Source organism: Musca autumnalis, unplaced genomic scaffold (assembly GCF_047663935.1).
Source record: "Musca autumnalis isolate F117 unplaced genomic scaffold, ASM4766393v1 scaffold_1, whole genome shotgun sequence".
NCBI classification, from domain to species: Eukaryota; Metazoa; Arthropoda; class Insecta; order Diptera; family Muscidae; genus Musca; species Musca autumnalis.
This window is the reverse complement of record NW_027411644.1, coordinates 143,378,848-143,405,253: the sequence shown is the minus strand read 5'-3', so window position 1 is coordinate 143,405,253 and position 26,406 is coordinate 143,378,848. Positions and strand designations below refer to the sequence as shown.

The window sequence follows — 26,406 nt, the reverse complement described above, 5'->3', positions numbered from 1 at the left end:
CAGTTCATTGTCATGGCATTTTGCACCAGTTCATTGTCACGGCATTTTGCACCAGTTCATTGTCATAGCATCTTGCACCGGTTCATTGTCATGGCTTCTTGCACCAATGCTTTGGATCCGGATTTTTGCCAATCAGAAATAAAATTCGCAATACAATTATGTAATTTGTTGAATTAATAAGAATACAATGCGCAGATGATTTGTATCGCCAGATATTATTTTTCTTTATTTTGTATGTAATTTTCAAAATTATATATTATATTAATCTGCAATATCATATTTATCTCTTCCGATGGCTGCAAGATACTTCTTTCAACTTGGGGGTTCCGTTTTTCCAATATTCGATAAATTATGTGTCAATCTCTGAACCAAGCTCATCGTTTGGAAAATCTAGTATAAATTTGAATTCTGTTATTTTATTTCAAAAGAAAAAGCTTATCCTGTAATAGTTACCACGTTATGGTCTCTTTTATACTTATTTTACCGATCTCCTACTTTGCTTCACTCACTTTGCATGCCATGCTTGTGATATCGTGATCTTTCCATTGGAGTTTTGTTCCCTCGGGTCGCATAACGTCAAATGGCTCGTATTCATATGCCGGTGGCATCTTTATCCATCCTGTTAACATGGCCCAACCAACCCAATAATTGCAGCTCGATATGTTTTACTATATCGGTGTTGGTCGGCTGGGGAAGCTCGTGGTTTATAGACCGGGTCTTTTTCATACTTCTTTTTAATATCCACAAAACGAAACAGGTTTCCAAACACAAAATATATTTTTCTTTTGTTGTATATCAATTTACATTGTATTTTTAATTAAAATATATAAATTTTGCCACTTTCGACCACTTTCATCTGACTTTTATTTTCATTTTAACAATTACTTTTGCAAGTACACAATTATTCGGGTATATAATTTATTGTGCGGTTACTTATCAATTTATTTGAACTCATGATAATATTGTGACAAAGATCGGATCTTTCACGACTTCAATTGCACTCATGAAAATTCGATGAAAAAGATCGGATCTTTCATGACTTCGATTGCACTCATGAAAATTCGATGAAAAAGATCGGACCTTTCACGACTTCAATTGCACTCATGAAAATTCGATGAAAAAGATGGGATCTTTCACGACTCCTTTCGCACTCATGCAAAAGAACCAGTGAAATCATGATTTCACATGGAATCACTTCCATTTAATTTTGCTGGGTAAAAATTTGATGGGAATCAGTTTGTACATCTCTACAGGCTGCGGAATACATTTCCAAAAAGAGATAATCGTGTTAACATTTCCAAACATTTGTTAATACAAACTAAATAATATTTCTCGTGATTTGATTTTGATTTGATTGATTTTTATAGAGTATTTGTATTTACGTTCCACCCTAATACATATTTCAGTACGATCCATCCTAATGTGCAGTATGTGATCTTCTTCTTGTTTTGTTATATTAGTTACTGTATGCAGTTACAAGTAATTTACTCTCACTCTCATGTATTTATCTTTGAGTGACAAAGATACATGGTTGCTTGTATATGCATACACACATAAACGTACATACAGGTTGTTAGTTCTAAGCTTTGTTATGTTGTTTAATTTGAAATAAAGAACATTAAGCATTTGGATTTGAAACAGAGAAGTTTCTCTTGTGTAAATACACTACAATTTGGCGACGAGGAGAAAATTAATAGTTAAAACAACAACGACATAATTTGTGGTTAAATAACCTAAAAAAAGAAGAACAGTGTTATATGTACATACATATAATTAAACTAAAATACTAAAAGAACAATTTAAAAAGAAAGTAACAAACGTTACCAAACAAATTTATAATTGGAAATAATTAAACATCAAGTAGAGAATAAATTTCCAAACAAATTAAAAGCAAAATAAATTAAATAAAAAGCCACCACTAAATAAAATAAAATAAACGCCGAACTAAATTAATAAAAACGAAAGTGGATGCCGTACAAGATGGAAGGTGAAGGCAATCACAGTTTTAATGCCAGCCAGATTGCTGTGTTCCAAACAGCAAATGTTTCGGAGTTTAACCCGAGTGTAGAGTCGTGGAGCGTGTGGAAAGAACGCTTGGAAATCCACTTTTGTGAAATAAATTGCACAGATGATAACGTGCGAAAATCAATTTTGTTGAAAGCGGTTGGTGCAGTGGCATACCAAGTGTTGCACAGTTTGTGTAGTCCCGAGAGCCCGGTGTCGAAGAAGTATGAAGATTTGTGTGAAATTTTGGACACACAATACACTCCACCGACAATTGTGTTCAGTGAGCGGAAGAAGTTTCATGTGGCGACCAAAAATGATGGTGAATCTGTTGCAGAGTGGTACGCCAGAGTGAAGTCGTTGGCGCTTAATTGCAAATTTGGCGATCATTTGGAAGCCTTTGTGTTAAACCAATTTGTGATGGGCTTGCCAAATTTCATATTTGAAAGACTATGTGAAGAAGATGAAAGCTTAACAATGCAAGTGGCGCTACGGAAAGCGATGATAATGGAGACCAAAAGTATGTCAAGGGCAGCAGAGGCTGAGCAGAGTTCAGTGAACTATTTAAACAAACAGAAGTTTATGAAGAAAAATTTTGGAAATGCAAAATGGTTGCAATAGAAGCAGTGGTAGCAGCGGTAACAGAGGCGGTTCAAATGGCAGCGGCAGAGGCAATGGAGGCAGAGGAAATTTTGGCGGTGGCAGAGACAACAGAAATGAAAGTGAAAGAAAGCCTGTGTGTTCTCATTGTGGTTGGCGCAATCATAAGTCGCAAGCATGCAAATACAAAGACAGTAAATGCCATTCGTGTGGTAAAATTGGACATCTTGCTTCAGTTTGCTACAACAAAAAGAGAAGTGTTAATTTTGTTTCTGATAATCAAAATAATTATGATGATGATGATGTTTTTAATTACTCAATTTTTAGTGTGTCGGAGTGCAATTCTAGTGGAGTATATTCTCTTCCGGTTGTTATTGATGGTATTGAGTTGAAAGCTGTGTGTGATACAGGTGCTCCGTGTACGTTGTTGCCTAAGTCGTTCCTGGAGAAGAACAATATTAAGAAGATGCTTCGTCCATGCCTTGTACCATATGTAGATTATAGCGGTGATAAATTGAACCTAGTTGGTGAGTATGATGCCTCGGTTACTTTTCAAGGTAAAACAAAATCGATAGTTGTTGTTGTTGTAGATTCATCGAATCCTCCTTTGTTAGGTCGTACGTTTTTACGTTCATTTAATTTTGAATTGTTGCAAGTCAACAAAATTGAATGCTCAAACTCAAATTCTATGATAATTAATCAAATTAAAAACGAGTTTTCGAGTGTTTTTGAAGAAAAGTTGGGAGAATACAACGTCAATAAGATTTCGTTGAGAGTTGAGGAAAACGCAGTTCCTATTTTTTGCAAACCAAGACCCTTACCTTTGGCTTGGAAGAGCAAAGTTGAGACAAAATTGAAGGATTTAATTAAATCTGGTGTTCTAGAACCAGTTGATAACTCTGATTGGGGAACTCCTTTAGTTCCAATTTTGAAGCCTAACGGCGATTTGAGAATCTGTGGTGACTATAAAGTTACCCTTAACAAATGTTTATTGGATTTTAAATATCCGTTACCCAGAATCGATGAGATCTTTGCATCGTTGGAGGGAGGTGAACTTTTCACGAAGCTTGATTTATCAAATGCTTATAATCAACTTGTTTTAGATGAAGAATCTCAATTATTATGTGCTTGGAGTACACATATTGGTACTTTAAAAGTAAAAAGATTACCTTTTGGTGTCAAAACAGCTGCGGCTATTTTTCAAAAAACTATGGAAAACCTTTTAAGGGATATTCCATATGTTGTCGTTTACCAAGATGACATTACAGTCACTGGTAGGAATATGCAAGAGCATATCAGAACTTTAAGATTGGTTCTCCAGAAGCTTCAATCATCTGGATTGAAACTAAATGTCAACAAATCATTGTTTTTACAATCTGAAATATCCTATTTAGGATTTAATATTGACAAAAATGGTCTTCGTAAGAATAATGAGAGAATTTCGAGTGTGATTTCTGCTCCTATTCCCAAAAATGTTTCCGAGTTGCGAGCTTTTGTCGGTATGGCAAATTATTATTCCAAATTTATTAACAATTTTGCGCAAATTATGTCGCCTTTTTATCACTTGTTAAGCAAAGATGTGAAATTCGATTGGTCAGAAAGATGCAAAAAGTCTTATGATGAAATTAAGAAGGCTATAACCTCAGACCAAGTTTTGGTTCATTTTAACGCTGATCTGCCAATTGTTTTGACTACAGATGCATCAAATAATGCTGTAGCTGGGATTTTATCTCACAAATTTCCTGACGGTTTAAGACCAATTGCTTTTGTTTCAAGAGCTTTGTCAAAAAGTGAACGGAATTATAGCACTCTTGAGAAAGAGGCTTTATCGATTGTGTTTTGTGTTACAAAACTTCGCCAATATTTATTGGGAAATCCATTCGTTTTACGAACGGATCATCGTCCACTTTTGTGTTTGTTTGGTAGCAACAAAGGTTTGCCTATTATGGCTTCAGCGCGAATGCAACGCTGGGCATTAATCCTTTCAGGATTTGTTTACACAATTGAACACGTCAAAGGTGTTAAAAATGAAGCAGATTGTATTTCAAGAATGCCTCAGAAAAATTTTGAATCTAAAAATATTGAAAATTCTTATATCAATTTTATTGAAAATCAAGAAAATAACTTGAACTTAAATTTCAAGGATATATCTCGTGAGACACGACGAGACCCAATTTTATCAAAAGTTGCCGACTTTGTTTTGGAAGGCACTTTAGTTAATTGTCATGATGACAATCTTTCACCTTTTCGTGAAAAGTATACTCAACTTTCAGTTGAGTATGGATGTATTTTGTGGGGATATCGGACAGTAGTTCCTAAAACCCTAAGGTCAAAAATTTTGGAAGAACTTCATCGTTCTCATTTGGGTATAGTCAAAACCAAAGCACTTGCCAGATCTTATGTATGGTGGCCTGGTCTTGACAAAGATATTGAACATTTGATTTCAAATTGTATTTCTTGTCAAAAACTTCAGTCAAGTCCTGAGAAGAGTACTTTGATTCCATGGATGCCTAGTGAATCAGTGTGGAGTAGAATTCACATTGATTTTGCTGGCCCAATCAAAAACTTTTACTTTTTAATAATCATTGATTCGTTTTCAAAATTTGTTGAAGTGTTTAAGACAAAGGATATGACAACAAATTTCACTATTGTCAAGCTGAGAGAGATGTTTTCTCGTTATGGACTTGTTGATACACTTGTAAGTGACAACGGTTCACAATTTACTTCCCATGAATTTCAAAAATTTCTATCTCTTAATGGGATTAAACATATATTGACTGCTCCTGGACATCCATCTACGAATGGACAGGCAGAAAATTTTGTTAAAACTTTCAAAAAGTCTATTTTGGCCAATTTGGACCAAAATAAGGATTCAAATTTAGACCAAATTTTATGTCGTTTTCTAATGGACTACCGAAACATGGTACATTGTAGTACTGGTGAGTCTCCAGCGAAAATTTTCTTTGGTAGGACATTAAAAACTCGTTTTTCACTTCTCAAACCTCCTAAAACAAAAGAAAGAATCATGAATTCACAACAACACAACATTTCAAACCACAAAGGTAACCGTGACATCCAGTTTTGCGAAGGTCAGGAAGTTATGGTGCGTGATTATCGTAACCCTAACAAACCTAGTTGGACTCAAGCAACCATAAAACATCAACTAGGACCTCAATCTTATTCCTGCATTTTAAATCACAACAATTATGTCATAAAACGACATCTTGACCAAATCCGAGGACAACGTAGACAACAAAATCAACACGTCATTGAGCCTGATTTACAATCACATGTAAATAATGATAGTTCTTCACTTGTTCTTAATGAAAATCATGCTCCAGAAGAGATTATACAACCTAGGAGAGAACTCAGACCAAGAGAAGGAGGTAGAGTTGTAAAGAAAAATTAAAAAAATATCAGTTAATTGTTTAAAAAAATGTGTAAATTTTCCTTTGAAATATCATATTAATATGATCTCATCATTTTTAAAGACAATTTGTATAAAAAAGATTGTTTCTTAAATTGTTTTATCATTATATATATTTATAATTCATTCAATCGTTAATTCAACCACTAAATATGAATTCAAAATAATGTTATTCATTTATTATTTACATTCAAAGAATTTATATTGTACATAAATATTCATATTTTTCAATTTTATATTAATTGCCAACTTTAGGGGGAGCATATAGAGTATTTGTAATTACGTTCCACCCTAATACATATTTCAGTACGATCCATCCTAATGTGCAGTATGTGATCTTCTTCTTGTTTTGTTATATTAGTTACTGTATGCAGTTACAAGTAATTTACTCTCACTCTCATGTATTTATCTTTGAGTGACAAAGATACATGGTTGCTTGTATATGCATACACACATAAACGTACATACAGGTTGTTAGTTCTAAGCTTTGTTATGTTGTTTAATTTGAAATAAAGAACATTAAGCATTTGGATTTGAAACAGAGAAGTTTCTCTTGTGTAAATACACAACAATTTTGTTATTCAAAACACGTGCTCTGGACTGCCTCCTATTCTACCCCAAAGGGTCAGTTAAAATGCAATGCCAAAGGGTCAGTTAAAATGCAGTGCCAAAGGTTCAGTTAAAATGCAATGCCAAAGGGTCAGTTAAAATGCGGTGCAATGGAGTGCCTCTTTCCGGGGTCACTCCCTTGTAAAAATCATGAGTGAAAATGCATAATTTGATGCACTTCCAAATCACTTGTACATATCATTTAACTGCCTCTTTGGAGGCAAACTTTTCGCTGGGATTGTTAACTGTGTCCATCAAGGTTTTCCTTCCCAGCAAAATAAATTGGAAGTAGTGCAATGTGGACTAGTTCTGTCACGGCATGTTTTGATGCAGTTCAAACGGAGTCGTGAAAAAGGCAATCCAGTCCTCACATTTTAACTGCATTTGGATGCAATCCAAAGAATCACATCCACTTGTCACATTTTAACAGCATCCGGATGCAGTCCAAACGGAGTCGTGAAAAAGGCACTCCGTTCGCTACATATTATTAGCAGTTGTTAGAGATCTCTACATGTACATAAATCAATTTGTACATCTCTACAGGCAGCGACATAAATTTTCCAATAAGAGATAAGCGTGTTAATATTTTCGAACATTTGTTAATACAAACTGAATAATATTTCATTTGTGAACATTTTTCCGGTAACTCAAGAGAAGAAAATTTCCGAATGGAGTGCTGTTGGAGTACATGTCGAAATCTTAACTGGTGATGGGAAGACAACCCATTTAGCAAATGAAACAAAAACTGTTCAGCTTGGAACAAATGGAGAGCGGAGGAAACACGCATGTTTGCGATTGAATTCAATGCAGAATTTTCATAATTTGTGTTAATGTAATAAAGTTCTTAATATTTTTGTTTTACACAAATAATGCATTTTATTTGTTCTGACATATTTTGTAATGGCTTGCACAATTTCCGCAGAATGCCTGTATCAAAACACGTGCTTTGGACTGCCTCCTATTCTACCACAAAGGGTTAGTTAAAATGCAATGCCAAAGGGTCAGTTAAAATGCAGTGCCAGAGGGTCAGTTAAAATGCAGTGCCAAAGGGTCAGTTAAAATGGAGTGCAATGGAGTGCCTCTTTCCGTAGTCACGCTCTTGTAAAAATCATGAGTGAAAATGCATAATTTGATGCACTTCCAGATCACTTGTACATATCATTTAACTGCCTCTTTGGAGGCAAACTTTTTGCTGGGTTCGGCTTCCTCTGCTTCTTGTCCCAGTGGGTCTTGCTTCTAAAGCACGTTTTGGTAATCTTGTATCTGGCATTCTTATCACATGGTCAAACCATCTTAGATTGTTTGCTCGATTTCTAGGTTAGATCTGATTGTATCATTTCTAACCCTATCTCTCCTGGTTTTTCCTGCAACGCGGCGTAGGTACTTCATTTCTGATGTTTGGATTCTGTTCTGGGTTTTAGTTGTGAGTGCCCATGATTCACTTCCATATGTAAGTGTCGGAACGTAAGTTGATTTGAAAACTGCTAGTTTTGTTCCCTTTGTTACTGTTAGGGTTCTACTGTAAACAATCAGAAACTAGGCATCATTGTTATTATACATACACACACACACACTTGCTACCCTCATGCTATACTCTTTCTCACTCAGTCTCTTTCAGTCATTCAGACAACACAGTCATTGTATTACACCACAAGTAGTAACACGCACATCAATTGTAACGTATTTTCAGTTTCCAGAATAAAACAGAATAAATCTTGCTTAAGTTTGTTAATTTATCAATAAGTCTTTTATTTACAACATAAAAGCACAACTAAATCTTTTACTCAAACGTAAGAGTACAACAACTGGCGACGAGGACGGTGAATAAGGAAATAAATTCTTTAATTTCAATTCATCTACGCAAAAATCAACTGCACATAAAATGTCAAGCGAGAACATTGTGAAATTACTAGCTGAACAGCAAGCGGCTATGAATCTTCAAACGCAGTTACTGCAACAATTAACAAATCTACTTCAAGCACAGAGTACTGGAAACACCAAAGATGCTACGAGTCCCAGCACTTCAAAAGCAGCATTGATGGAATCTCTTTCACATTCCATGACAGACTTCGTTTATGAACCGGAAAGCGGATTAATTTTTCAAGCGTGGTACAATCGCTACCAACATGTCTTCGAAAAAGAAGCCCAATCTCTGGACGATCATGACAAAGTTGCGTTACTCTGGAGAAAGATGTCAAACAGTGTTCACGAAAGATTCAGGAACTACGTTCTTCCAAAGAATCCAACAGAAATGAGTCTCAAAGACACCCTGGAGAAACTTAACAAACTATTTGGTAAGGTAGAAACTCAAGTGTCTCAACGCTACAAGTGTTTGCAAATGAAAAAACTTGAAGGAGAAGACTATAAGGAATACGCCGGTAGAGTTAACTTACAGTGCGAACTCTTCAAGCTAAATGAAATGCAAGTGGATCAATTCAAGTGTCTAATCTATGTCTTGGGTTTACAATCAAGCAAAGACAACGACATTCGCTTACGTTTACTCAAATTGCTAGACGAAGCAAAGGACTCCACAACTCTAGACACTCTTGTAGATGAAACTCAACGACTCATGGATTTGAAAACAGACAATACATTGATCGAGCATCAATCGCAATCAATATGCGCAGTCAAGAAATTCGCCAAGAACAACAACAAGCATTCCCATAAAAATCCTAAAACGCCCTGCTGGTTATGCGGAGACATGCATTACTCAAAATACTGCCCATTTAAAAATCATAAATGTTCAAAGTGTCAGCAGACAGGTCACAAGGATAACTTTTGCAAAAGCGCAAAACGAGGCAAGTCCACTACAGACAAAACTGCAGTCAAGTCGGACAAAACAAAATACAACGCCAACGCTGTATTCTCTTCAAAGCAACTCCAATTTCAACAATTGCGAAAATATACCACCGTGGAAATAAACAAGAAACAAGTCAAATTACAAATCGACACAGCATCCGATATTTCAATCATATCACGATCAACATGGGAATACATAGGTAAGCCTCACGTACACAAAACAAATGATACTGCAACAGACGTGAATTCCAACAGCATCAGCCTAATCGGAAAGTGTCAATGCAACACAACGGTATCAGACAAAACGCTAACTCTACAATGTTACGTCACGGAAATCGATAACTTAAACATAATGGGTATCGACTGGATACAAAGTTTTAACCTTTGGGACAAACCAATTTCAGCTTGGTGTCGCCAAATATCAAACGATGAATACATATCAAACCTGAGAAGCAAGTTCAAACCTGTTTTCGACAACAGCAGTCTTGGCCTTTGTACAAAAACCAAAGTGCATATTAAACTTCTTCCAGACGCAAAAGAAACATTCATTGCAAAACGCCCAGTACCATATGCCGTGAGAACAGAAATAGAAGCAGAGCTAGATAGACTTGAAAAAGCAAATATCATCACACCAGTCAATTCTTCAAAATTTGCAGCGCCAATAGTCGTAAGTAGAAGGAACGGAAAAATTAGAATTTGTGCAGACTATTCCACGGGTCTCAACAATTCAATTGAACCAAATCAGTATCCTCTGCCCACTCCCGAAGAAATTCTCTCAGATTGTCACGATTGTATGATATTTAGTCATTTGGATCTCTCTGACGCATATCTACAAGTAGAAGTTGACGATCAAAGCAAAGACTTGCTAACTATTAATACTCACAAAGGCTTATACAGATTTAATCGCCTCACTCCAGGTATAAAATCAGCACCAGGATCCTTCCAGCGAATCATGGATGAGCTATGCACAGGCATCCAAGGAGCACGAGCGTACATAGACGACATAGTCTTGGCAAGTAGATCTCTTCACGATCACAAAACTAATCTTAATTTGTTATTACAGAAAATTCAAGATTACGGGTTCAAACTCAAATTCGAAAAATGTCAATTTTTCAAACCATCAATAAAGTATCTAGGTCAAATCATAGATAAAAATGGCATACGACCTGATCCAGATAAAATTCTTGCAATACAGAACCTGAAGGTCCCTGAAAACATTTCAGAAGTACGATCTTTACTAGGCTCCATAAACCACTATGGAAAGTATGTCTACAACATGAGAAACATCCGAAAACCACTAGATGATCTCTTAAAAAAAGATCACAAATTCATTTGGACCAAAGAATGTCAACAATCTCTCAACGAATTCAAACGCATTCTAACATCGGATTTACTACTAACTCATTACAATCCAGCATTGCCAATTCACATTGCAGCGGACGCATCATCACATGGCATCGGAGCGGTAATATACCATACTTACCCAGACAACAGTGTCAAAGCCATTCATCACGTCTCAAGATCACTTACTCCAACGGAGCGGAATTACAGTCAAATCGAAAAAGAAGGACTAGCACTAGTTTTCGCCGTACAACGTTTCCACAAAATGATTTTCGGAAGAAAATTCACCCTACATACCGACCATAAGCCATTGCTCACCATATTTGGTTCCAAAAAAGGTATTCCGGTCTACACCGCGAACAGGTTACAACGTTGGGCTCTCATCCTTCTCACCTACGATTTCGATATAAAGTATACCAATACAAAGGATTTTGGACATGCAGACGTTCTGTCAAGATTGATAAGCGCACATGAAAAACCATCAGACGAGTACATCATAGCTTCAATCAACCTAGAAAACGACATAAGGTATGACATCACAGACGCCGTATCAACACTGCCAGTTAGCTTCAAAATGATACAGGATGCAACCAAAAAGGATTCAACCTTACAAACAGTTTCAAACTACGTATACAACGGCTGGCCAGAAAACAAAAACAGCATAGATTCTTCAATTCTTCCATATTTCAACAGGCAAGATTCAATATCAATAACAGATGATTGTCTTATGTTCAATACGCGCATAATAGTACCCGAATGCTACAGAAAACAAATTCTCAAACAACTGCATCGCGGACACATAGGAACAGAAAGAAGCAAATCTATCGCACGCAGCTACGTATATTGGCCAAACATAGACAAGGACATAGAGACTTACGTCAAGAAATGCAACAATTGCCAACTCGCAGCAAAAAGTCCCATACAAAACCAACCTTTGTCCTTGCCCACAACAACACGCGTTCTCGAACGTGTTCACATAGATTACGCAGGTCCTGTAAAAAGCATTTACTACCTCGTAATAGTGGATTCATATTCCAAATATCCCGTCATATATGAAACTTCATCAACCACGACCGCAGCAACATTAAGGTTACTAACAACTTATTGTTCACAGTTTGGAAATCCTGAACAAATCGTATCCGACAATGGAACACAATTTTCCTCAGCGGATTTTGAAAATTGGTGTTCTAAACGAGGAATCAAACACACACGAACAGTTCGATATCACCCAAGTTCCAATGGTCAAGCAGAAAGATTCGTCGATACTCTCAAACGATCTTTAAAAAAATCAGAGGGAAAGGAGACGGCATCTAATGCACTACAAACATTCTTAGAAGTGTATCGTTCAACACCGAACAAAAACTCACCTAATGAACTCTCTCCAGCGGAATCATTCCTAGGTCGAAAAATGAGAACAGTTTTCGATTTAATAACAAAGCCTCCACCAGCGAGCAGAGAGAGAAACATTCAAATGGAGAAACAATACAACCGGAAACATGGTACAAAACAACGAAATTTCATCACTGGAGATCTTGTCTACGCTAAACACTTCAAAGGTAATAAAAGCTACTGGGTTCCAGGTGAAATTATCAACAAAGTGGGAAATGTTACCTACAACACTCTCATTCAAGTGGATAAGAGACAAATTCTTGTGAGATCTCACGCAGATCAACTCAGACCAAGAGAAACCGATCAAAATGTACCTGCAGAGCAAAATGATAATCTTCCTCTTCAAATCCTACTAGAAGACTTCAACATTAGTCCACCAATGGAAGAAGATTTCACAACTCCACCATCATCACCGGTTATGCACCCACAACGCATCACTTCTCGAAGAAACCCTGTACAGCCAGTATCCCGGACCCCCGAGAAGTCTCAAAAAGGGAGATGTTAGGGTTCTACTGTAAACAATCAGAAACTAGGCATCATTGTTATTATACATACACACACACACACTTGCTACCCTCATGCTATACTCTTTCTCACTCAGTCAGTCTCTTTCAGTCATTCAGACAACACAGTCATTGTATTACACCACAAGTAGTAACACGCACATCAATTGTAACGTATTTTCAGTTTCCAGAATAAAACAGAATAAATCTTGCTTAAGTTTGTTAATTTATCAATAAGTCTTTTATTTACAACATAAAAGCACAACTAAATCTTTTACTCAAACGTAAGAGTACAACAGTTACATCTCTCTTACTGATGAAGTTTCGGTTGAGGCTATAGTAGAGATTTGCTGTTGCTGATATTCTACGTTTAAGATCTCTGTCGGCTTTCCCGTCTTCGCTTAGTATTGCACCAAGGTAGCAAAAATGTTTAGCTTGGTTTAGGGGTTCAGTTCCGATGTGCAGTTGGTGTTCACATTTATTTCGGCTGATGACCATTGTTTCCGTTTTCTTGATATTAATGCGTAGACCCCGTCTTGTCATTTCGTTTACGAAAATGTTTATATTTTGTTGTAGGTTTTCTTGATTGTTGGCTAATATAGTCACATCGTCTGCATAAGCTAGCATTGATATTTTAACAGGTTGCATTTTCCAATTTCCCATATTCAATGTTCGAAATGACTCCTTACACGTCTTTATAATGTCATCCATTAGAATTATAAATAAATATGGGCTCAATATGTCTCCTTGTCTTACACCTTGGTTCGTCAGAAATTCTTCCGAGGTAGAGTTTACCGTTCTCACGTAATTTCGGCATATTTTATAAAAACTTCTTATTCTTCTTATCAAATTACCGTTGATATTTCTTTTCTCCAGCACATCCAATATTTCCTGCCATTTTACCGAGTCGAAGGCTTTTTCTAGATCGATAAAGCAACAATGTTTTTCCTTATTGTATTCTTTGGTTTTTTTCTGATATTTGTCTCATTGTGAATATCAGGTCTTGTGTACCTCGATTGGGTCTAAAACCACACTGTTCTTCTTCGAGTTCGTCTTCGATTTCACTCCTAAGTCCGTTTGTTAGGATTCTAGAGTACATTTTTCCTGCAACTGATAAAAGGGATATTCCTCGATGGTTCTGGCAAAGTTGGTTATTGCCTTTTTTGAAAATGGGGTTGATTATGGCTACCTGCCAGTCGCTGGGTATCGTGGCCGTCGTCCATGCAACATTTATCACTTTGAGAAACATTTCATCGCCTGTCGCACGAATAAATAAAAGAGATCAAAAATCGTTTGAAATACAATACTTCGCTTTCATTCTTTATCACTGTATGCTTAAGACATTAACAAAGCAAATTACATTTCGGAAGTCAGCTTTTGTTGCACAGTTAATGTAATCAGCAGGCTACGTTTATTATTGTGCCATGAAATTACATGACTTTTCTTGCACATTATTCTAAAGAATATAAAAACTACTTCGACAGAGTTGGTCGTGAATGAAAAAATTATACCTTTGGAGAAATGATACAGGCGTCTTTTTCGCATTATTTTTTGTTATCTTTTTTGTTTTTTCTCAGTCCATAATAGAAAGCAAATATGGTACAAATAAGTACATTTTGGATAAATAGTGCCCTATTTTACCCTAACAAACTATTTTATTTTTGTCAGTATCACTTTGTTATTATTTCACTAAATTTCGTCCTCATTTAGAAATAAAGAAAATATTTCCCACACTTGTGCAAAATCTGAATGTGAAATAACAAACATTCAAAATAAATGCGATGGTTCCACAAACATCCGCCAAACTATTTATTCAAATGAGGATATAAACTCATCAAATTTAACAATTTCACATTGTGATAAAGGTAAAACGACATTTCCTCCAAACAAAGAAAAAACGCCATATGACGAATCTTTTAACACGATAGTTGGTAACCAGGAAATGCAAAACAAACAGAGGAAAACGATTTATATAGAAAAAGGTATGGACGTCGGAAACGATACATTGGATTATGCTACACTGGCAGTAGTGGACAAGGAAAATTGCCAGATACAAAATGTTAATTTTGAAAATAGTTGTGGAATAACATCGCCTATTAAAAGACGAACTATAAACCGTAGCATGGACATGATAACTGAAGTGGTCGATAAAGTTGTTCCTAAAGAGTTTCAAATAGAAGACAAAACAAGCTGTTGCAATGAGACACTTCATGCAGGAATTGAAGAAAACGTAGACTGCCACGTTTATCCTACATCAGTGTCTGATGTTAAAAGCAGACCAGAAATTATTGAAAGATCTTCATCGTATCAAATACGTGATAATATCGACGATGAAATTCCCGTTTTGTGTAGAAGACAGTCAATATACTCACTAAAGGATATGGAGGGTGAGAATAATGGTCATATTAAAAAAGGCGAAAGAGATACCAACTGTGATGATATGAATATTCATAACATGAGCCTTGTTAATTTTATTAATAACTCAGATATAATGAAAGACGAAAGAAACGACCACGAGCTTCCCATTAGAATCAAAAACACAACGTATTTGAATAAAAAAATGGAAATTGAAAATTCTGAAGCAACATCCGATTCTACACATCAACAGGTATTTTTATATGGTAAAAACTAAATATATATACTACTTTTTATATTTTTTTAGAACGAGTCCAACAGTAATAAACGTAATTTTAATGAACAAAATAAGTTCAGTAATAGACAGACAATTTACTCTGAAAATGATATGGAGCTTGATATTAATAGTGATGATAGCGCCGAATATACAGAAAGAAATCCTTCTCATAGCATACAAGGCGAAACATACAGCAATTACGACGATATAAATAAAAAAAGTTTAAAAGCAACAAGTGATGAAACCCCTCGTTTTACTCTATTAGTACATCATGACATGGACATTGACAACACAATTAATAACTCCAAATCACAACAAGAAATCGCAAGAAAGAAAAGCAATGATTTAGGCAATGGAATTATAGACACAGTGTATTTATATAAAAGTATTGGAAAAAACTCTGAAATAATAACCGATTCTACAAAGTGTAATAAAAGTATGGGAATTGAAAACTCTGAAATAAGAACGGATGATGTTGATGTATTTGAAAAGGTAATTTTATGGAGTAAATATTAAATATTTATTGAATTTAATAAGCAAATTCCATTTTTTAGAATGTGTCAGAAAAGTACAAGTATATAAATAATAAAAGAAGCACGCAGATTTTTAATATAAGCATTCAGGACGTGTCGGCCGAAAAAGATAGTTCTGCTCAAAATATAAGATTGTCCAAACAGAACAACTCGAATGAAAACGAAACAAGTCTAATCGATTTTTGTAAAAAGGTAGGATGTAATGTAATTAAGCGATTTTAAACATTTTTAAAATTATTATATTTCGCTTTTTTAGAATACCAACAATGAGGTGATTTGCAATCCAACGTTATCAGAAAATTACAATAATGGTGACAATAAAGATGTTACGTGTTGCGAACAGTCCGATCCGTTTAACAACTTAACATTCCCTGATGAAATTAAAACCAGGAATACAGGGATGTTAAATCATAGCAAACATTCCGTGTCTCAGAGGGAATATATTAACCCATCAAAACATTGTAGCACCAGTGAAAATAAGAATGTCGATAAAATGCTAAATTCACTAGATAAATACAATAAATGCATTAGTTCTAAAAATTTGGCAACGAATGTGAATGAAGTAGAGATACACGGAAAATCTTCAATTTGCCCTCCTGCGGTGAAACATGATGATATGGATTTAGATGAATCCGAAAAGTTAGTTAATAAACACGACATTTCAAACAGTAATGAAGAAGCTAAAAACCTTTTAGATTTATATGATTATGATCAGAAAATGGATATGACCGAATTTAATGATTATAATTCCATAAATATCGACAGCAATTATACCAGAGATTCAGAAAAGAACAAGCTGCCATATAATAAGGCCCAAATAGAAAATTCAATTAACAACATTTCTCATGGAGAAACTACTAACAAAATTGAGTCCTTCATGGAAAATTTAGCAAGCGAAAATAAACACGTCCAAAAATGTTATTTTACACCCAAAGTTGTACCTATCGGTATGAGGCAAAGTACATATAAAACACTAAACGAAGATGTTGAGCTCACAACACCTCAGCATCACTCAATAACTGAATTTTTGGCATACGAAAAAAACGTTGAAAGAGAATGTAAAAGTATGTCATGCACCGGTAGCCCAATTGTTAATGAACCCGGTTCTAAAAGGCTACCAATACATTTAACGCCCTTATCATCAATGGCGAAAAAAAGACAGACAGTTTTATTTGCAGATGATGAATTTATTTCAGAAGATTTGAACAATGCTTCAAAATATAACAGTAATAATGATTTGAATACGGATCAAACAAACAAAACGCAATGTGCTGCCATTCCAGAAAGTCCTGTCGATGATATTGAAAACGCTTCTTTGAGTATACAAGAAATGCGAAAAGCAGTTTTAAGTCGTTCCCCAAAATCTTACGGGGATACTCATACACAAGTTCATGTAGTTGAAACGAATATACCTGCGGAACTGTTTATGTTGGATGATAAAGCAATTTCTATATCTGATGTATCAGAATACTTTGATAGACAGAGAAAAAGTATTGTTGAAAATTTAAATGCATCCACCGGCAAGTGCCCAGAAACTATAAATGGTATTAATTTCCAGAACTGCTATATGAATTTAACATGTGATAATACTTTAGCACATATTGACCAAACCACATTTAGTCTGGTTAAAACAATTTCTGACGATGACGACGATGAATATAAAAATGATAAAGAAGGAGTCCAAAATTTGTCAGAGATTCAAAATGGCACCAAACTGAATGTAACAACAACTTGTCGAAAATGTAAAAGGTGCCAACAAACATTTGTACGTGATAACAATGAGAGTCTCGATGACTCCTTTTGTCTACCAGCAATGCAACCCATACCTACATTGGATTTAAATAGACTTAAACGTCTGCGTCGTCGACCACATTTATCAGACGTGAATACACTATGGCAGCGTGTTAGTTTGGACCGAACTGTAATAAACACCAATGAAATGTCCATAAGTGAATCCACATCGGATTGTTCTGTTATTTTAGAACCAATTAAAAGCTATATGGTATCTATCCAGCGGTAAGTAGATTTTCAAAATATCAAATTTTGAAATTATCTCTCAACAACATTCTAGAATGAAGATCAATGTAAATGCTCCATTTGCGGATGTTGGTGCCGATCGAAAATCTTCCATCTCAAACGTTCGTGAATTATCAAGGTATTTATCAAATTAAAATTTGTTTACTAAAGTATCTGCATGTATGCAAACTTTTTGATATCATTTATATTTATATATTTTTTGTATTCATGTGGAAAGTGCCCACATATTTGTGTATATATCAGTTTTAAATTTTTTAATTTTTTCAATTTTAATTTTTCAATATATTTAAAATCATATTTTTTGATTGGTCTAAGTTAATATAAGTTTTTATAAAAAAGTGCACTTTTAAATTAAATTTAACCAAGGGATTGGATGTAAGCATACATTACGAAACTTTTAGAAACATTTCCGATTAGAGGAAAACTATACATCTTTTAACTGCTTAAAAATTGTTATGAATGTAATTTTCATAAAAAGTTTTAAGTTTTCTCACGAAAAAAAATCCTGGCGCTAAATGGGTTAAAGAGATAGAAACGAAATTCGACCAGCAATGGTTTGGTTTAGTGTAAGGACACGCAGCTGCCTTGGCTGTCAACCGCTCCACTCGGAGACCCTGAGGTCCATTGTGATCATCCTGAATATTGTGTATGTTTTGATGTGCGTGTAGGTGGAAAAAAGTGACGGATAGATGTTGGTTTGGTTATTGCTTTGTGGTTATTGTAGTGCCAACTGATGACTGGGCATATGTTTGATGACTGTCGGTAAAGGCTGTGTAGCTGCTGAAATTGTGGTAATGGCTGCAGTTGTGATGTTGGATATGGTTATTGCTTAGGGTATATAATGTGGTTCGACGTGGTGAGAAAAGCGGTTATGTAATGAAGAGGTTCCGTTTATCCTCCTGTGGGGAGAAGCGGATAGATTAGATTAGATATGTTTGCCAAGCCATGTAAGATTTTTGGCAAATTGGTATATGTAAATGGGATCTATGTCAGAGAAGAAAGTTAGAGTATTTATCTCATATCTACCAAAGAACCGGTATCTCCTCGTAAAAAGCGAGCGCAACCACCTACACAGTAGATTTTTGACCGTCTATGTTTCCTCTGGATCTTCACATAGTCTACAGTAGTTGACTCTACTACTACACAGTGTTTTTTATACCAATCTTATTTAGTGAAAAAGGGGAGTTTGTTCTATATTGAGAGTAATTAGGCCAGATTGCCTTTAATATCCTGCAACCAGGTTCCATTTGTCATCTTTCCCCTGCCTTCTCAAGAAAGATACCACGTAGTTTCCGAATGTAGTAGCACTTTGGAGGTCTGATAGATGACTCTATTGATACGTGAGTCGACTGAGAGCCACCCCGTGCTAGTTCATTCGCAACTTCGATCCCCGCTATATCACTGTGTCCTGGAACCCAGCAAAGAACAACGATATCGCGTACACCAAGTAGAGCGTTTTTGCAGGCGAGGATCGCTTTTGAATTTATAGTCCACGACTTGAGGGCCTTGAGGGCCACTTGGCTATCGACATATATAGTCACGGGTCCTTCAAGACTATACTGATTTCCTGATGGCAAAAATCTCCGCCTGAAAGACGCTGCAATTACACTGGTCAACACGACTTTTGTTTCAACCGAAGTTTTTGGTGTTTCTAAATGAAATCGGCGAGTTATTTTCAAATCCGGTCGCGGTTTTTCTCCATCTGGGGCCTAATTATGTGATTCGATATCGAGTTGTTTCGACCTGAGTACTCAAAGTTGGGATGACAACACTCGTTATCGAGTAAAATTATCGAGTAATTGAGCATAAATTTGCGAGTAATTTCTCGAGGCCAAATTACCTATCGTAAACAAATTAAATGAAAGATTCCCTTATTGTCTTTTTGTTTAAAATGTAAAAATTGTTGTTTGTTGTCGTTTTATAGAAGAACAACGATGTTAGTAAATAATTGGCAGCATTTTTTAGACAATATAACAAGAGAAGTTGCGAAAAGTCCTTTGTAGTCGTTTTTAGAAGTTGTGATAAATTTAGAATCAAAATGCAAGCAATCATTAACCATTAGTTTTGCAGTCATTAAAAAAAAGTTGAAAAATAAGAATTTTTGCAAAACAGAAAAAAAAAAAATATTTAATATTAATAGCCTTTATTTTATAAGTGAAGTGCATTATAAACATTTCATCCCCCGTTGTTTACAAAAGGAAATATTCTCTCAGAGAGGCTAATGCAAAACACCTCCCTGTGGGGACGAAAATTCCAATTGTCGCAATTTAAGTAGTCCAGAACTAGTTCTAATCAGTACTAGTACAAATATTGGCCCCTAAGTAATGCGAAGGGAACCAATTGTCACCTTTTTATCCCCAAGTAAACGAGGAGGCGTCAGTTGCGACTTAATTAACTTAACTTAAACGACGAGTTGTATAAATAATTCACATTTACATTTTCTTCATAACTTTAATATAAATGAGGCATCCAATAACAGAAGCTAGTGTTGATGGAATGAATATCTTCGTTCATATTATTCATATTGTTCTGGTATAAAAAAGGAATACGACGGAAATATGCAAATCGCCCTCTTCTTCTCTCTACCCGCTAGCAATTCCAATTGTCGCAATTTAAATAGTCCTAAACTAGAGGTAAGTGGTACTAGTTCACAATTGACCCATAAGTAATGCGAAGGGAACCAATTGACACCTATATATCCCCAAGTAAACGACGAAGCGTCAGTTGTGTGACTATTTCCCACCACTTTTTTTATAAATAAACTGGTATATGACTGTAAACCTGGAACTAGTACAATACCACCTACAGGTAATGCATAGAGTGTCAATTGGTTACCTCCTATGACATCCCCATGTTAAAGTTTACAGTTGATTGCACTGTGAGGGGTCAGAAGTGGAACTAGTTACTGTAACGCTGAGAATCGACGAGTTTCCGATGCCGAACTAGCCCATCGCCCAAGCGGGCCACCAAACTCTCTCTCATTTATTTTGAGAGAGGATTATTAAGGTAGATGTACTAGCAATCTGTTACTACAATGTCAAAAAGATTTTGCAAGAATTAATCATTTTCTTTTTTTCTTAGCACAACTTCATTCAGAAATTATTATTCAATGTATTGTTAAACAAACATTTACATTTTTCATTCATAATTTTGTTTTTATAGTTCTTGCTTTCAAACAAACACAATTTTTTACATCTACCTTCATAATATTCCCTATAGTACACATAGGTTTTCATAGTTCGATTACCGGTTACTCTCGAAACATTCGATCAACGATTTCGATCGAATCTCGTCATGCCGCTTTTTTATCGTGTCGAAATCTTTTTCACGAGCAAATACTCGATCGAATCGAATCACGTAATTAGACCCCTGGTCTTGTTTTTGAAACAAATATTTTTGTGTGTTTTTCGACACCAATATATTAGGGAGATGTTTTACGCTCGATACAAAAAGTTTTTGAAATAATTATGGTGAATATATATCAAAAAAATATGGAAAATATACGACGGACCTTGTAAAAATTGCATATTTTGAGTACTTTAAGCTGTAATTACGTCCTTTTCCTTTAGAAACAACAACAACTTCTGTTGAAACATTCAACTTTTTCAATTTTGTTGAGCAGTGTTATCATTCAGTTTCATTTCAGTTTCAGTTGAGTGAAGTGGGTATGTAGTTACTGATGTGATTAAGTCCACTGAACTTAAGTAGTTTGCATGTCCTTTAAGTAGTTTGCATGTCCAAATTGTGAGCACTGCCACACCCCTGTCTCTCTGAGTCTAAAAGCCGTCATCGCCGCCTGGAAATGAGGCAGGATATCCAGAGTTTGGAGATCAAGGACCACATTCAAGGCGGCCTGAGGTGTGCTTCTGATAGCCCCAGAAACGAGCAGAGATGCGACTCTTTGCACACTTGATAGTTTGGACAGAAGTGCACTATTTCCGAGAGCATGCCACCAGACAAGCCCACCATAGGTTAGTATGGGCGGAACCATTGTTTCATACAACCAGTGTCTGACCTTTTGTCTGAGACCCCAACTTTTGCCAACGGAGTTCTTGCAGGAATAGAGTTGCCCTCTCCTCAGTGTTCCTTTTCCAGCTTAGACGGTGGTCTAGGATTGCACCGATGTATTTGGCTTCCGAAGAAAGTCTTAAGACAACTCCGTCCAGGTTTGGTAGCTGGAATTCGGGAAGTTTGCGCTTCTTGGTGGGATGAGACGAATCCTAGCCTCATCACAAAGTGTAAACTAAAAAACCTACGGGAAAAAACCCAAGAATGAAAACACGCGGGCTGATGTGTCAACATGTGTTATATATTTGACTTAATCCATTTTACATATTACATACAATAAATTACAACTGTGTTATTAGTATAAGTGATCTCTCATACTTGTAAGCACACCTATGATAGTCATAAGCAATGCATAAATAAAACAGTCTCAAAATAACTCTCAACGCGTGCTCATCTCATTCCTACACCCAAAACATAACAGTGGCGACGAGGATAAAAAAAAATTTGTTTGACCGGTCGGTTTGTTGCTTTAGTGCTAGTGCCCTAACAAAAATTAATTTTTAACAAAATGCCAAACGACGCGAGTTCAAGTGAAAATATACAATTGCTAATACAGCAAAATTTTGCAAGAAGCCTTTTGGAGCAACAACAAAAGTGGATGCAAAATATGATGGTCAAATTTCCATCATCCAACAGCAAAGCAGTACCAGCTTTTCACGCATTTAATAAAGACAGCCAAAATTGGGACTCATATTTGCAGCAGCTAAATCAACATTTTTCTGCTTACAACGTTGATCAGCCTGATCAACAAAAATCATTTTTCTTGTCATGGATTGGTACGGAATTATTTGAATTGCTAAAAAATTTATTTGGTACATCCAACCTGGACGACAAGAATTTTAGCGAGCTAACGGCAAAGTTAACGGAACATTTTAGAATTTCACATCATGTTACAGCAGCAAGGTATGAATTTTTTAAAAGTGAAATGAAGGTCAACCAAACATACAAAGAGTGGATTGCAGATCTTCGTGGTCTTGCGAGAGAATGTAAGTTCGTTTGCAACTCCGAAAATTGCTCTCATAATTATGTTGATGAGATGATACGTGACCACATACTCCTCATGATGCAGTTCGCGCAGCAGCTCTACAGAAGCAGCAGTCAACTTTAGCAGATGTTCTGTTGATAGCAGAATCGTACGAAGCAACAACAAAAACAGTAGCAGCGATGAAGGAGAATAACAGTGATCATCACATAAACGTCAATTTAGTGAAAAATAGAAACAGTGATAAATCAAAAAGAAGCAATAAGAATCAAAACAAACTAAAATCGTGCTCTGGTTGTTATCGTTCGCATACAAGAGAAGAGTGTAAATTTAGAAATGCCACTTGTCATAAGTGCATAGATGGGCTTTCTTGCACGCCAGCGTTGCTATGTTTTGTTTCTCTTTTTCGTTGTTACAACACAAATAAATATTTTTACTTGTAATTTTGCACATTTGTTTTTAATATAACAGTTTTTTGGACTTGTTAAGATACTGTCTGTGTTTAAAAAATATTAAAAAAGCAAACAAATTTTAACAAAAACCCAGTTCTAATTTTCCCTTAAATTCTATTTAAGAGACATTTTGCCCATCTATGCATAAGTGTAATAAAAAGGGTCATATTTCTCCCGTGTGTTTGTCAACTAGGACAAAACAAAATAAGAACAGTGCAAAAAGAAAACATTATCGTTCGTATAATGAAATAGACAGTGTTGAAACAATTTATGGAATTAATGGTGGAATTTTGGAAAATGATTCAAAAATGTACATTGAATTAAAAATTTGTAACAAAACAATAAAATTTCAATTGGATTCTGGTGCTTCAGTGTCAATAATAAATTTAGCCACATATAAACAACTAAATAAACCACCGCTTGTGAAAAGTAAAAGAATTTTACATGGTTTCGGAAAGAAATTAATACCCGTCCTGGGAGAATTGCATACAAAAGTGAAATACGGACAAAAGGAAGAAGAAGTGACATTTATTGTTGTGAACATTGAAAATGGAGAAAATCTTTTCGGAATTGATTTATTTAATAAATTCGGATTTCAAATAAAACAAATTAATAGTGTCACAGTAAACCATAAAGCGAAAATTAAAGACTTGTGTAATAAATACAAATCAGTGTTTGATCCCTCCCTGGGTACCGTAACTGACTTTAAAGCAAATATTCGCCTAAAAGCAGATGCAAAACCGCAGTTTTTTCGAAGTAGACAAATTCCATTCGCTCAAATGCCAAAATTTAAAGAAGAAATCGAAAGACTTATTAGATCAAATATAATTAAACCAGTGGAATATAGCCAGTGGGCATCACCCATTGTAATCGCTCAAAAGCCAAATAACGCAATAAGAATTTGTGGAGATTTTAAACTTGCAGTAAACCAACAAATTGAAATCGAACAATATCCTTTACCGACTCGTGAAAGTTTACTACATACAATACGAAATGGGAAATATTTTTCAACCATCGACCTGAAAGATGCTTATCTTCAAATGGAATTAGATGACGAATCTAGAAAAATTATGGTAATAAACACGCCTTTGGGACTTTTTCAATACCAAAGATTGCCCTATGGTATCGCTAGCACTCCTGCTATTTTTCAAAAATACATAGAACAACTTTTAATCGGTATCGATGGATGTGCTAATTATATTGACGATATAATTATTTCCGCTCCCACAGTTGAACAACATTTTGAACGCCTAGAAAAAGTGTTAAGCATTCTACAATCCAAGGGGATTAAATGCAAATTGCAAAAATGTCAATTTTTGCCAGACAAGATAACCTATCTTGGTCGACAGATTAGTGCGAGGGGAATATTGCCAGACGAATCAGGTGTCGCAGCAGTTAAAAATATTAAACCGCCTAAAAACATCAAAGAATTGGAAGCGTTTATGGGTAAAGCAAATTATTATCATAATTTCGTGCCTAACTTCTCAAGTATCGCCGCTCCAATCAACGCCCTTCGAAGAAAAAATACAAAATTTTACTGGGGAACCTCTCAGCAACATGCTTTTGAACAACTCAAACAACATATTATAAACGCCGCTCAATTATCTCGTTTTCAAGATGAATTGCCTCTAATACTTGCAACCGACGCTTCACCTTTTGGAATCGGAGCCGTCATTTCCCATCTATATCCTGATGGAAGTGAAAGACCAATAGCCTTTGCATCAAAAACATTGGATAAACATCAAGTTAAGTATAGCCAGATCGAGAAAGAGGGTCTAAGTATAATATTTGGTGTTCAACGTTTTCACCAATATCTCTACGGAAGAAAATTTACTTTAATTACGGATCATAAGCCTCTAGTAAGCATATTCAGCCCGAATAAACATCTACCTACAATGACAGCTCACAGATTGCAACGCTGGGCTATCATTCTGATGTCATATACTTATGATATAAAGTATCGGAAGACTACAGAACATGGTAATGCAGACGCTTTATCACGGTTACCATGTGAAGATCATCAACCTTTTGATCAAGAAGAAGCCTGTTACAACATTACTTTCGATGAATTTCCAATCAATCCTAATGAGATTCGCAGATGTTTAGAAAATGTTGCAGTACTCAAACGTGTACGGAATTTTGTGTTACGTGGATGGCCGGAAAAGTTATTGCAGCATCATATTGACCTCAAACCTTACTTCAACAGAAGACACTCATTAACAGTTCAGAATGATTTACTTTGTCTTCAAACTGATTTTGTTCGAGTGGTTATTCCAGATGCCCTTAAACAGCAGACTCTAAAACTTCTACATGATGGACATTGGGGTGTAGTGAAAATGAAGCAACTAGCCAGACAACATGTATGGTGGAACAACATAGACAACGATATCACGCAACTTGCTTCAAGATGTTCAATATGCAAAAACGAAAATCAATCACCTTCAAAACAATTTAACAGTTGGCCAACAGTAACCAAACCTTGGCAACGTATTCACATCGATTTTGCTGGGCCTATATTCAACTCCATATGGCTCATATGCGTAGACGCATTTTCTCAATTTCCTTACGTGACGCAGATGTCTACTACTACAACAAAAGATACAATAGCAGCCTTATCAGCAATTTTTTCAATTGAAGGAATTCCAGACACACTAGTCAGCGACAATGGTCCTCAACTCACTTCTGATGAATTCAAACAATTTTGCTCCAACCTGGATATAAAACATATTACAACAGCTCCATTTCATCCAGCATCAAATGGATTAGCCGAACGTTTCGTAAGAAGTTTTAAATCAGCAGTTAGAAAGAACTTCGATGACAACTTATCATTGAAACATGCCGTACATAAATATCTTTCTACATATCGTTTTATGCCGAATGAAACTGGTAAATCTCCAGTAGAACTTATTCGTGGAAGACCTTTGAAAACAATTTGGTCTCAGCTTTATGCAAAATCGCCTAAATCAACAAAAGCAACAACTTCCAAGTATAACATCAATCAACCTATATATTCGCTACTATGGAAGAGGA

General features: G+C 35.7%; 1 protein-coding gene across 2 annotated transcripts in view; it reads left to right on the top strand.

The window, feature by feature from the left end:
- Spc105R (Spc105-related) overlaps positions 1 to 26,406 on the top strand; it is a 140,075-nt gene that overhangs the window by 68,522 nt on the left and 45,147 nt on the right. The window contains exons 5-10 of one of the 2 annotated variants that reach the window (XM_073956518.1): positions 14,383 to 14,537; positions 14,601 to 15,280; positions 15,335 to 15,796; positions 15,859 to 16,029; positions 16,094 to 17,853; positions 17,909 to 17,992. In XM_073956518.1, coding sequence (XP_073812619.1) covers positions 14,383 to 14,537; positions 14,601 to 15,280; positions 15,335 to 15,796; positions 15,859 to 16,029; positions 16,094 to 17,853; positions 17,909 to 17,992 — 3,312 coding nt within the window. Of the gene's footprint in view, positions 1 to 14,382; positions 15,281 to 15,334; positions 15,797 to 15,858; positions 16,030 to 16,093; positions 17,854 to 17,908; positions 17,993 to 26,406 lie in introns of both variants that reach the window. The other variant, XM_073956511.1, reaches the window with a different exon arrangement.